Raw genomic sequence first — 14079 nt, forward strand, 5'->3', positions numbered from 1 at the left:
TCCTATGCAGGTCCATTGGGGTCAGGGTGCCCATGTTCACACAAACAAAGCTGGTCCAACACTGAGACGCAGAATCACATTCAGGAGGACATTCCTGTTGCCCAAGCATCGTCTTTCATGAGATGAGACAGTAACAAATGGTGACAGGTTCACATCATGATGGAGCTCTGGCTCCCTCCCTGTCCCAATGCACACAAGGTTGGGTTAGACAAGGTGACGCTTCTTGCAAGTTTCCTGCAGCTGCTGCAGTCAATCACCACACACTTCGTGGAGTCACACAGCACACATCATGGCTTCAACATGACTTATTCTTTTTGGAGGTTCTTCCTGGTGTCCTTGCCTCTTTAAACTGTTACAGGCACCTGCATCCCATGGCTCGAGATCCCTCCTCCATCATAAAAGTTGGCAGTGCAGCATATTGAAGTCTCTGAGCTCTGCTTCTCTCATCACATCTTCTTGGGCTCTGCCTCTCCTGTCCTCCTCTGTCCCTTATAAGGACAGGACCCTTGTGATTATAATAGGCCCAAAGATGAACAACCTCAAATTCCTGATCACATGATCTTTCACCTGTAAGTTCACTTTATCAGGTGACATATTAACAGATTCCAGGGACAAGGATGTGGACTTTAGGGGCTCTCGTTCTGTCTACTCCACTCTCTCCAGGCTGAGTCTATCATCTTCCTCCCCCATGAACTGCCTGTGGGCAGCCTGGACTTGGTCCTGCTTACTGAGGGGTCAGTTCATGCAGTGATGCCCACAAAACCCTCCTGCCCCCAAACAAGGGAGACAGAGGCCCTTCCACAGATCTAGCAGCCCCCTTCATCTTCTCCTGTTAGTAATGCTCCTTGTAAACAATGATAACAAGGCAGACACAGCTCACAGCTCCCAGCACAGAAGCCCTAGGTGCTGGTCATCAGCACTACAGATGGGATCTCGGGATGCTGCTCCCTGGAGCTGCAGAAGATGGATGGCATGAGAAGGGACTGTGGGAAGGACACTTGTTCCTATTCCATGTGAGAAAGACACAGGGAGGGGGATGTTATTATTGGAAAAAACAAATTCTGCTCCAATTTGTGAATCATGAACCCATTGCATGTGTCTGGACATTAGCTGTTGGCACTGTCCATACATAGCTGACTGCTGCACCCAGAGGTGACCTCTCAGAGGCTGACTGTGCTCCGGCCTCAGGAAATCTCCCTGCCTCTGAGGGTCAGGCCACTGTCTTGCCTACAGCACAGAGGGGATGTTCCCGGAAGAGTCTTCATATGCTCCCACCACACTAGGTGCTGCCCTTCTCTCTCCCTCTCCATTATCATTCACTAGTTTCTCCTATGACTGATGAAATAAATGCCTGGCTCCCTGCTCCAGCTCAGGGATCACATCTGGCCTGTCTGTGCTGTCCCCAGGCCAAAACCAAGGATGACACAGAAGAAATCCTCAAGGAATGTCACAGGGACAGAAGGAAATCAATCAAGCAGAAACAGAAGTCCAGACAGACAGAACACAGCAGAGCCGATGCTGGGGAGACCCATCCTCTCAGGGGAAAGGTCTCCCTCAACCTTGCCAATGAAAGTACACCCCAGGCCAGTGTGGCTAGTATCCCCTGAGAGCTTGTTAGAGGCAGAGTCCCTGGTTCCCCACCTGCTGATCCGGACTATGCATTTCAGCAGGACCTGGGGACCCTGCTGTTTACAGGAGAGCAGGAGGGGGCCGCCCCACCCTCACATCTTGGGGTCTCAGCCTGGCCAGCCCTCCACACTAGCTGGGCCGCTGCTGTAGCAACATTTCTAAGGCATCACCTGGGCATCACATTCTTTATTAATTTCCACAGGTGATTGCCATGCACAGTGTGTCCCTGTGACCAGAATTCCTGATATAGTTCCTGCGTCATGCCCTGAGGGGCAAAGACAAATGTGAACAAAAGGAAGCCATGGGGAGAGCAGGACCCTGTGCACCTGACAGGGAGCTGGGGGGAGTACCCTGGACCCAGACACCCCAGGCTTGTTCTACCAAACACAGCTTGTGTGTGTGTGTGTGTGTGTGTGTGTGTGTGCAGAAGCCTCAGAAGTTTGCAGGAAACAGAAATGGAGACCTAACATAAACAGGAAGGAGGGGACAGCAGAGGACTCCTCTCAGAGTCCTCTGAGAGGAGACAGGGGGAGGGTACTTGTCACAGTCCCTGCCCCTGGTTTACCTGACCAGCTGGGTGCTCCTGCTCCTGAAGGATCAACACACAGGGAGGAAGGTGTCAGCTCTAACACATTTAAACAGAGGGGCCCATAAGCATTTCTGGAATCTAAGCTCCTCTCACAGAGGGAGGGACAGAGCAGACAGCAGATGCCATGGAGTCCCCCTCAACCCCTGCCCACAGAGGGTCCTGATGGCTGGTAAGGAGGACATCATCCCTTGGGGTAGACGGGAGGGTGGGGACAGAAACTGATTAGGTCTCCTGGGAAGGACAGAGCTCTGAAGGGGACAGAGGGCTTCTGTTTGTACTTGAGGAAAGAGGGTGGGGGAGGGGTTCAGCAAGAGGGAAATCTCATGGTCTGGAAGTGTGAAGGGCTGGGAAACCTTAATTATAGCAAGTTTTACATGTTATTCAAACTGAGCAATAATTTCTGAAAACTGATGATAATAATAACAATGTGTCAGCATGATACCAGAAAAACTTAACCAGAGACAGTAAACTTTTTTCTCACCACCAAACACAAAGGGGCAAATATACCCCAGGAGGTGCAGGACCCTGGGACCACTCACTCATTCTCCACAGGTACTTGCAGCCTGTCACAGACACTGGAGGTGCAACAGGGTCAGACAAGCCCCTGCCTGCATGGAGCTCATGTTCCCTTGGGAGGAGACAGACACAGAAAGATCTGGATGTGATGTGAGGTGCCCACAAGTGCCACAAAAGGAAAAGAGCAGGGGCAGGTCAGAAAGTGAAGACACAGGGTCTCTAGAAAAAGTGGTCAAGAGAGAAGCCTTTTGAGGATGCCCCTGAGTGTCAGCAGGGGTCTGAGGGCAGTGATGAGGGAGCCGGGCAGACACCTGGGGAAGAGCATTTGAAACAGAGGAAATAGGTTCAGAGGTGCTGAAGTAATGGTGGCCATGCTGCTGACCCTGACCATGGGAGAAACACTCCCAAATACACACACACCAAGGGTGAGATATGGACAGATTTGCTCAGGACCCGGGCCTCATCACAACATATAGATCCAAATAATGATCGACTTTTCTTCCCTCCTAGTCTCATTTAATCTTCTGAAACCCGCCCACTGCTGCCCATCTCACTATTGGATCTGTGCCACCCAATGCTGCTGAAGGGGAGGGTGTGCTTTTCTTGTCCACAGTTTGAGAATCTTTCAGATGGTACCTGGTAGAGGGGGAACATGTGCATGACAACCATTCTATTTTATCATGTGTAATAGGCACTCAAGAAATTACACCTGGCCTGCATACAGCCATTGAGAGAAAATATACTCCAGTGGATCCCTGCTGTTACAGAGGGTCACCATGGAGGACACAGGAAACTACACCATAAGACACACAAAAAAAAGGTTTCAGAGTGAAGAAGGAACTGGACAGCTCCGTGTGTACCATGAGTGACTGCTTTCTGACCTCTGGGTATTGGGTGGGGAGAATTCTACTCACACACAGGTCTCACACCCTGGATTCAGCCTCCATCCCCCTCTGCATCTTGTCCCAGGCTGAGGTTGGGCATTTAGTGCAGGACACACACTGTGAAGACAAACTTCCTAAGATCAGAGCTCCCCTCACAGATTTGACCCCTGTAGACATTCATCACAGAGAAAAGAACCAGTCTGATGGGAGTGACTCTGAAGAGGAACATCAGACTCAGTCCAGCTCAAACAAACCATGAGCAGCTTATCTGAGTCACTTGAGGTCTGTCTGCAGCCACAGTCCCTTCCCTTCTCCACCCCAGGGGCCTTACTAGGTGTCTGTGGACCTGGATCAATCACTGGCTCAGATCCTTTCTTCTTAGGCATCATCACCTCAGAGGGAGAGATTCTGGTCTGGGGACTAAAAGAAAATGAATAATCTTTTTTTACTCCAGAACCAAATTACCTGCAGTAACAATCAGAATCAGTGCTGGCAACCCTCAGGCCTCCCCTCAGGTGGCTGATCCACACCTCTCTGCCCTGGACTGAAATCCCTTCTTTGCTTCCTGATGTGTCAGTGTCACTCCCACTGGATATGAAGGGAAGGACTTTGCCTCTCACTCCACACTCTACACCTGCAACCAGCACTCAAGAGCTCTTCCCTGTAAGAGAGGATCAGTGAGTGAACAGTCAGTGAAGGAATGGATAAATGATCTGAAATCTCTTCAGAGAATGGAAACTCAATGCAGAGTCTTGGAATTCTGGCAACATGCGACAGGATCCAGTTCTTCCAGAGCTGAGACCCATGTTTCAGATCCTTTGCTGCTCTCTAGAGAAATAGCCCTTCCTACAATCAAAGGAGAGCTCGCTTCAAACTAAGATGACTTTCCCAGAGAAAAGGAAAGTGAAGAACACTCATTAACTTCTGGTCAAGACAGTGGTGTAGGTCCACATGGCTTGTCGATTTACACAACCACATCAAAATTACAACTAAAATATACAACAATCATCACTCAGAATGATCAGAAATTGAGTTGAATGGAAGTCTGACAACTATGGATTTAAAGAAACCACATCTGTCCAGACTGGTAGGTGGGATGCAGATGTGGAAAGGGTTGGTCCTATACCCACATGTGGAAGATAAAAATTTGAGAGGTCTATCTTGGGAACAAGGAGTCCCAGCCCCACACCAGGCCCTCCAGCACAGAGTTCCAGTGCCAGGAAGATAAGTCCCAACAATTTCTGGCTGCAAAATCCAGCAGGGATTGAGGGAAGAAACCAGCAGGGATTGGTGGAAGAAACTTCTGGAGCCCCCAAGCAATTCCTCTTAAAAAACCCATATGCAGACTTGCGTAGTCAGACTCACTCTCTCTGAGCACCAACACCGGAGTAACAGCTTAAAAGGCAGCACTGACATACAGGGAGAAACTGAAGTGACTGGCATCAAGGCGAGCAGAGACCAAGAGGCCACTGTCCCTTACTAAGACCTCCTCCCACAGAGCTGGCAAGCTGGTGCCCTATCTGAGACTCCATTATCTGCCTAACACTGTTTGACCCACCTTGGAGATTCCTAGAGATTCTGCCCAACCCAATTTTCAGGCCCATCCAAGCAGCTTTTCCATATGAATGGCTGGTCTTGGCTCAGGCTTCACAATATCCTAAATCCTATCAAACAAACAACAGCTGCCTTCAGTGAGCCCCAGGCCTGGCACTAGCAGCAGCCAGCGAAGATTCACAGCTTGGCTTCACCTGGGAATCTACAAGTCCAATACAAGTAGCAGCCATCTCAGATCGCTTTATAGCTCTGGCAGAGTGGCCCCAGGCAAAACACATGTTGGGGCTGACCTTGGTCTGCACCACCTGGGAAACCCCAGGGCCAGCACGCCCACTAGACAGCTATAGACCATGTCAGAGCACGACCACCCTACCCTTGCACAGCTGATCCTCCACAGAGGACAGAGGTGGGTGATCAGTGGCCACAGCCAATCCTTGTACCTCACTAGAATGAGTGAATCCCTCCCACTGATCTGCCGACAGCAACTAAGGCTCCACTACAAGAGGAGGGTATACTCAGCCTAAACAAAGGGCACACTTTGAGTACCCAGCTTGGATGACAAGGGACCCTGTGCCACTGAACCCTACAGGACACCTACTACATGAAGCTACAATACCAAGATACAGAGTCAAAGCAACTCTACCTAATACATAGGAACAAACACAGGGAGGCTGTCAAGATGAGGAGAAAAAGAAACATGGCCCAAATGAAAGAACAGATCAAAACTCCAGAAAAAAGGACTAAATGAAATGGACATAAGCAATCTAGCAGATGCAGAGTTCAAAACACTGGTTATAAGGATACACTGGCTCAAGGAACTTAGTGAGGACCTCAGCAGTACAGAAAAGGCCCAGTAAGAAACAAAAGAAATGAAAAACAATTTACAGGGGAACAACAGTAGAGTGAATGAAGCCAAGATCAAATCAATGATTTGGAACATAAGGAACAAAAAACAATGAATCAGAATAACAAGAAGAAAAACGAATCCAAAATATGAGGATAGTGTAAGCAGCCTCTGGGACACTTTAAGAGGTCCAACACTCACATCATAGGGGTTCCAGAAGAAGAGAAAGAGCAAGAAAATGGAAATCTATTTCCACTTCCAAATGGAATTTTTTTTCTTTTTTAAATAGTGAAAGAAAACTTCCCTGATTTGGTGAAGGAAATAGAAATGCAACTCCAGGAAGCACTGAGAGTCCCAAATGAGATGGATGCAAAGAAACCCACTCCAAGTCACATCATAATTAAAATACCAAAGATTAAAAATAAAGAGAGAATTTTTTTCTTGGCATTTTAGTTTTTTAAATTTTAATTTAATTTAATTTTATTTATTTTTTAAAATATATTTTATCGATTATGCTATTACAGTTGTCCCATTTCTCCCCCTTCACTCCCCTCCACCCTGTACACCCTCTCCCACTCATACCCCCCCTTTAGTCATGTCCATGTGTCATACTTACAAGTTCTTTAGCTTCTACATTTCCCATACTATTCTTACCCTCCTCCTATCTATTTTCAACCTACAATCTATGCTACTTTTTCTCTGTACCTTTTCCCCATCTCTCCTCCTCCCACTCCCCTGTTGCTAACCCTCCATGTGATCTCCATTTCTGTGGCTCTGTTCCTGTTCTAGTTGTTTGCTTAGCTTCTTTTGGTTTTGCTTTAGGTGTGGTTGTTAATTGTGAGCTTGCTGTCCTTTTACGGTACATGTTTTTTCTTTATCTTCTTTTCTTAGATAAGTCCCTTTAACATTTCATAAAATAAGGGCTTGGTGATGATGAACTCCTTTAACTTGACCTTATCTGAGAAGCACTTTATCTGCCCTTCCATTCTAAATGAAAGCTTTGCTAGACAGAGTAATCTGGGATATAGGTCCTTGTCTTTCATGACTTGGAATACTTCTTTTCAGCCCCTTCTTGCCTGTAAGGTCTCTTTTGAGAAATCAGCTGACAGTCTGATGGGAACTCCTTTGTAGGTTACTGTCCCCTTATCTCTTGCTGCTTCTAGGATTCTCTCCTTCATTTTTACCTTGGCTAATGTAATTATGATGTGCCTTGGTGTGTTTCTTCTTGGGTCCAACTTCTTTGGGGCTGTCTGAGCTTCCTGGACTTCCTGGAAGCCTATTTCCTTGGCCATATTTGGGAAGTTCTCCTTTATTATTTGTTCAAATACGTGTTCAATCTGTTGCTTTTCCTCTTCCCCTTCTGGTACCCCTATAATTCGGATGTTGGAACATTTAAAGATGTCCTGGGGGTTCCTAAGCTTCTCCTTGTTTTTTTTTTTTTGAATTCTTATTTCTCCATTCTTTCCTGTTTGGTTGTTTTTTTTTTTCATTCTGGTCCACTCTATTGTTCTGAGTCCCAGTTTCCTTCCCATCACTATTGGTTCTCCATGCATCTTCCTTCATCTCTTTTATGGTATCCTGCATTTTTTCATCTAATTTGCACCTAAAATCAACCAATTCTGTGACCTTCCTGATCACCAGTGTTTTGAACTGTGCTTCTGATAGATTGGCTATCTCTTGGTCGCTCAAAAGGATGAGCCCTGGGGCATTGATCTGTTTTTCTGTTTGAGACACGTCTCTCTCTCTCTGTCTTTTTTTTTTTTTTTTTTTGGTCTGGTCGTTCCCGTTACGGTGAGGGGTGGAGCCTTAGGTGTTCACTGGGGCTGGGCACCCCAGTCGCTAGATTATGATGTTATATGTGGGGGTGGGGGTGGGGGCGGGAGGGAACAATGGTGGTAGGTCCATTCTCCTGGGATCTCAGTCGCTTCTCTGGGCTCCTGGGTTGCGCTTTGTCCTGGTTCACAATCGCAGCCTCACTGGGTCCGCCAGTTGCCACTTGAGTACTCAGGGTCCACCCGCTGCAATCTTGTGTGCCCCGGATGGTTTATGTGCTCCAGGTTGCCTTATGTGCCCAGTTCTCTCCCTGTACTCCGTGTGCCGCACCCGGCGCCCGGCTGCTTGTCTCTGCCCCTCCTACCGGTCTGGATGAACGGGTCTACTTCAACTTCTTGGCTGTCTGACTTCCATTCAGATAAACTCTCTTGTCAGTTCTGGGTGTTATTCTGCCTCTAAATTGTTGTTGTTCTAATCTTGGTTGTGCGTGGAGGTACGGTGCATCCACCTATGCCTCCATCTTGCCGGAAGTCCAAGAGAGAATAATAAAAGCAGCAAAAGGAAAGAAGTTAGTTACCTACAGGAGAGTTTCCATAACTGTCAGCTGATTTCTCAAAAGAAACTTTGCAGGCTAGATGGGATTAGCAAGAAATATTCGAAGTCATGAAAAGCAGGGACTTACAGCCAAGATTGCTTTACCCAGCAAAGCTATCATTTAGAACCAAAGGGCAGGTAAGGTTACTTCCCAGGCAAGGAAAAGCTAAAGGAGTTCATCACTACCAAACCATTACCATAAGAAATGTTAAAGGGACTTATTTAAAAAAAAAAAGAAGAATATCAAATCTATCAAAATCAAATGACGAAAAATACATATGTGTCAACAATTGAATCTAAAAAACATACTAAGCAAACAAGAAGAACAGAGATGGAATCATGGATACAGAGAACATTTTAATGGTTGCCACACGGGAAAGAGTTAGAAGAGAATGGTGAAGAGGTGAGAAGATTAAGAAGTACAAAGAGGAAGTTACAGAATAGCCATGGGGATGTAAAGTACAGTGTAGGGAATGGAGTAGCTAAAGAACTCAATGCTTAACCCATGGACATGAACAATGGTGGAATATTGCCTGAGGGAGTGGGGGTTGCTTGGTGGAGGGGCAGAAAGAAGGAAAAATCAGGACAACTGTAATAACATAATCAATAAAATATAATTTTAAAAAATATTTATTTATTTATTTATTTATTTTTAAGATTTTATTTATCTACTTTCAGAGAGGGAAGGGAGGGAGAAAGAGAGAGAGAGAGAGAGAGAAACATCAATGTGCGGTTGCTGGGGGCTGTGGCCTGCAACCCAGGCATGTGCCCTGACTGGGAATCAAACCTGCGACACTTTGGTTTGAAGCTTGCACTCAATCCACTGAGCTACAACAGCCAGGAATAAAATATAATTTTTTAAAAACTCATTAAATTTTTAATGAGGCAGTATAACCTTCATGTCAAAACCAGACCAGGAAAGAATGAGGGAGTAAAAGTGCAGGCCCTTCTCATGAACGGAGATGAAAAATCCCTAAAGGAAATGCTACCAAGATCCATTCGGATTTACCAAGTTCACTTTGGTCCCCAGAAATGCAAAAAGGGCTTGCCACTCACTAATCAACTATTGCTTCTCACCACATTAACAGGTTTACTAGAAAATAATGATAATAATGACAAGATGTGATGGCACTCCAAACCCACTCACACTGGGACAAAGCAGACACTGATGGCAAACGAGAAAAAAGGAGCCCCTTGGCCTGAGAAAGGCGCCATCAGAGCTGCAGCTGCCCCAGAGGCCCTGGAGAGTCACAATGGTCAGGAGGGAGAGTAGCTGTCTGTGCTCACCTCCTGGACTCTAAGCCTCTGGGATTCCACCTCCTACAAACTAACCCAGAGGTACAGCTCAAGGTCAGGGTCAGAGTCACAGTCAGGCTGCTGACAGAGTGTCCAGAGGAGACCTGGGCCTCAGGGAGGGCAGCCACCTAGACGGAGGACCAGGCTCACAGCTCAGACCTCAGACCAAAGATTGGAGGAGCTAGTGCTGGGTCTCCATGGGGGAATCTGAGATGAAGGGGCCACCATGAGACACTGTTCTTGTGGCCAGTTGGGGCAAACAAGGAAACTCTGAGCTTCTATGGGCTGGTGGGAACTGACCCAGACCTGCAGCTCTTCTGGAGACAAATGGGAGAGGGGTGGACAGGCTCTTCTCTAGCTGGGGGAAGAACCAGGTCTCAGAGGAAGGAAGCTGCTGTGTATTCTACTGTGGGGAGGGCAGGCACAGGTAAGGAGGTGACCCAATATTTTATGGCCATGCATTCACTATCACTTCCCGCAGAGCCCCCACTCAGGGTAGGGCAAGGGCCCTGGGTGTTCACCCTAAACTTCATCCCTCTCTCCAGTGACTTAGGTCCTGAGGTTGGTTCCTGTGTGAGGTTCTTACCTGAGGACTCTGATGATGTCTGTCCCAGGAGCCTGAGTCTGAGAAAATATAAAGACTTTTGAGAGCTGGGGGCTCTGGCAATAAAAACACTTGCATTCCTTTCTCAGGTGATGGCAAAGGACATCAGATGCTCAAGGAGGAGCATGATCGCCCTCTTGTGGATTGTTCCTGCTACAATAAGAGTAAATAGGAAGGATTGTTGAGAGGTTGGGTTGACTTTGGACAAAAGGCACCTTTTGGTTTAGAAGGACTGGAATTGAAGAAGCAAGGGGAGAGGGCTTGGAGAGGGGCAAGGTTGGGAGAGATGAAAACTGCAGGGCCAGGGTGCCCTTCTGGGAATGCTGGGGGCAGGACCTCTAGCAGGACTCTGTCTCCTCAACAGGGACCTTTGGGGCTGGTGATTCTGGTTGGGGGCTGGGCTGTGTGCTGTGGGATGATTAGCACCATCCCAAGGCCTCTGTCCACTAGATGCCAGTGGAACTCTCCACCCCACACGCCACGTGTGAAGGGCATTTCCTCTGACATCACCGTGTGTCCTGGGGAAAGGGGAGAAAAGGTGGGACCATCACCCATGGGTGAGAACCACTGACCTGCACTCACCTCCAACATCAACTGACCAAATGATGCCCTGCACCTCTCTGTGACTGAAGAAGGGCGAAACAGACTTCTTCACGATGTAAGAAAAATTAACTTTAATCCACCAGAAGTTGATCTGTCAGTTGCAGGCACATTTAGAGATGATAATTGACATCTGCCTGTAGCTCAGCAGCTGCAGGACTGGGGTGATCAAAGGTGTGACCTCAGGTGAGAGCGACAGCACTGGGCTGTGCTGCAGGCAGATGAGGGGGATTCTGCAGACACGGGGGAGAGGAGACACATGGCAGATGCACACGCAGCATCATTACACCGTCTACTCTGATGTCCTTACTGTCATAGCAAGAGTGAATGCAATGAATGCAGGGTCCCTACTGTCATTTGGAAGAACCATGTTATTAAAAAGAATATTTGTTATCCTGGCTGGTATGGCTCAATGGGTGGAGTGCTGACTTGTGAACCAAGGGGTTGCTGATTCGATTCCCAGTCAGGGCACAGGCCTGGGTTGCATGAGAGGTAGCTGATTGGTGATTTTCTTGCATACTAATATTTCTCTCCCTTTCTTTCTCCCTCCTTTCTCCTCTCTCTGAAATTATATATAAAAACCTTTTTTTAAAAAAGAATATTACCTACAAGAAGCTTCTCTATATTTTCAGAATTATAAACCATGGCATTATTCCTTACAAATGAACAACCAAAAATGGACTCAGTTGGTTACTAGACAGTGTTGGGTTTGATTCCCACACCTGTGGGCTGACAGCACCCTGCCTCCATCCCTGGCCCCTCTCTGAACCACAGGACCTTTGATGCCCCATCATTCAGGGGATAGGGGGTCATTGTAGTGTCCTCACCAGTCATCTGTCTATTCTCTAGTCTAGGAAGACTCTGTTGCCCACCCTAGAAGGTGATATTTAAATTACCAACCTCGCCTGAAGATGGGGGTGAGGTAGGTGGGAGCAGAGCCCATTTCCCCCTGCACACAGGTAGAACACTTAGCTGATCTTCTGAGGAACAGAGTGGACAGCCAATGGAATCCCAGCTTATATGAGGTTTGGAGGCCAAAATTGTAGAGTATGTTGAGAAACAGACGGTAAGGAGATTGCATTGGGATGGTAAGGTCTCTGGGACCAGCGTGGGGACCAAGGCTGCTGTGGCTCCTGGCCTGGTGCCTACTGCAGGATCCTTGGATGAGAGCCAAATCAACAGCTCCCTCCCCTGCCAAACAGGGAGGACAGCGAGGCACCTGGATGGACCTTGATGCTCGAAGTCCCCGGGGGGAATAAAGAGGAAGTGGGCGATACACGGAGTTGGTGTTCACCCGCTGGAACTATGGATGCTGGCTAGGTCAATACCAGAGAAATTGGGGAGCTGGGGGATATCTGGATAAGGGAGAAGTGTTGGGACATGATGGACCCTGATCCAGATACTCTCTGGTCTGGTTAGAAAGTTGGGCTATATGAAAAGCCAGACCTTTGTTAAGAATGGTGGGCTTAAACAAGAAGATTGATGTGAAGATTTGATTATTCAAATAAAAGGCTCTAAGTTGCTGTTTGAGGAGCTCTTGCCAAGGCCCTAGCTGCCAGCACCACAGCCACCACTGCTGCACTCCTCATCACTGCCGTGGTCACCTGCGGCCATGACAGCCCCCACCCCCCACCAGACAGCTGGCTCTCAGAGAGGAAGGAGGAGGCACTACTCCCTGATAGTTCAGAGGAGGGCAGCAGGGCTCAGGGAGTTAGCAGTCCCCAGAAAGACTTAACCCAGTGGAACACCTGAACTACCCTGAAGAAACTTTGAGAGTGCCCAGCACCTAGGCCAGCAAAGAAGGAGAAAGTGGTGTATGAGTTGTCCCTAATTAATGCACCTCACAGACAGCACAACTGGTGGCTTAAAGGCACCAGTCTGGCACAGATGGACAGTGGGGGCCTGGCAGCACATGGAGGACCTGGGCTGGAGGCTGGGCAACTGTGAATATTTTGGCCCAAATTGGACCCCACCCTCACCTCACAAAACCATAGGAAGGGAGAAAAACAAAGCCTAGCCCTCCTCAGCCTGCTGCATCCAGGAAGAACAGCAGAACTCAGGGGGTTTAAAGTCAGCAGGAGGTTCCCCCTGCCCAAGTGAGACAATAAGACCTGGAGCTGTGAAAGGTACAGAAACAGACCCAAAGAGAAACACAAGGCTAACCCAAACAACTGAGAAACTAAGGCAGATTTCACTTTGCTATTCTAGAAACCTTGTGTATTATTATTTGTATTATTATTATTATTTCATTATTTTAACTTTTATTTTATTACTATTTTATTACTCTTCTTTTTGTTTAGTTTTCTTTGTTTAGTTTGACTAGTTTTGCTTATTCTCTCTTTCATATTGTATTTTAATTTTCCTTCTTTCATTTCACTCATGTTCCAATATCACACTGTTCTTGGTCGTATACTTCCTATTCTTGTTATTCAGATCATATAGTTCTTGTCACATTATTGTTGTTCCAATATTATTATAAATAATTGTTGTTCCATACAATTGTAAATACTACACAGCAACCTTCTCAGACCTTAGCCCATTTCACTATCTTCCAGAACTTTATTACTGTTGTGGTTAACTCTATTCTCTCACACAGTACGCCCACTTTCTATCCTTTATTCTCACTATATCTCATCATCTGACCTCCCATAAGCTCTCTGTTTTTCTAGATTCAGCTCACATCCTTCCCCTTCTAACAAGGGTCTCATCTCTTTTTCACCTTTTATAAAAAGTGGCTAGTTGGGTAAAATATCACAGTTAATGAAATACTTATCCAAAGGATCTCCTATCTCTTTTTTGTGTTGGTACTTTAAATCATGTAGAATACTCTCCCACTGTCTTAATCCATTTGGCCTCCCCCCGCAACTAATCACATACAAGTGTAGGTGGGAGTTCTGAACCTGCTGGAAGAGAGAACCCACCAACAAAGGAACCACCAACAGGTAAAAACCCAAGTACAACAAGATAGCCCACACCAACAAGAAAAAGGACAACCCTAGAATATCCAGACAAGGAGATCAAAGATACTGCATCACTGAATCCCATAGAAATCCTACTATAGAAGTTCACCCTACAAAGACAGCTAGCAAAGAGGCACATCAGGAAGTACAGAAACAAACAAAAAGAGTCACCTAAAATGGGGAGACAAAAAGAGCTTGTAATCAAAAGGAATGAAGACTCCCGACTAAAAGAGTGA

The 14079-nt window shown here is 46.9% G+C and overlaps 1 protein-coding gene across 1 annotated transcript in view; it reads left to right on the forward strand.

The window, feature by feature from the left end:
• Positions 1-2282: 2282 nt before the first annotated feature.
• Positions 2283-14079, forward strand: part of LOC114511364 (carcinoembryonic antigen-related cell adhesion molecule 1-like) — a 96539-nt gene continuing 84742 nt past the window's right edge. Inside the window, 1 exon segment of the mRNA XM_036012851.1 lies at positions 2283-2374. Within this exon segment, the coding sequence (XP_035868744.1) occupies positions 2343-2374 (32 nt within the window). The 5' untranslated portion in view covers positions 2283-2342.

This window comes from Phyllostomus discolor, chromosome 12 (assembly GCF_004126475.2).
Source record: "Phyllostomus discolor isolate MPI-MPIP mPhyDis1 chromosome 12, mPhyDis1.pri.v3, whole genome shotgun sequence".
NCBI lineage: Eukaryota > Metazoa > Chordata > Mammalia > Chiroptera > Phyllostomidae > Phyllostomus > Phyllostomus discolor.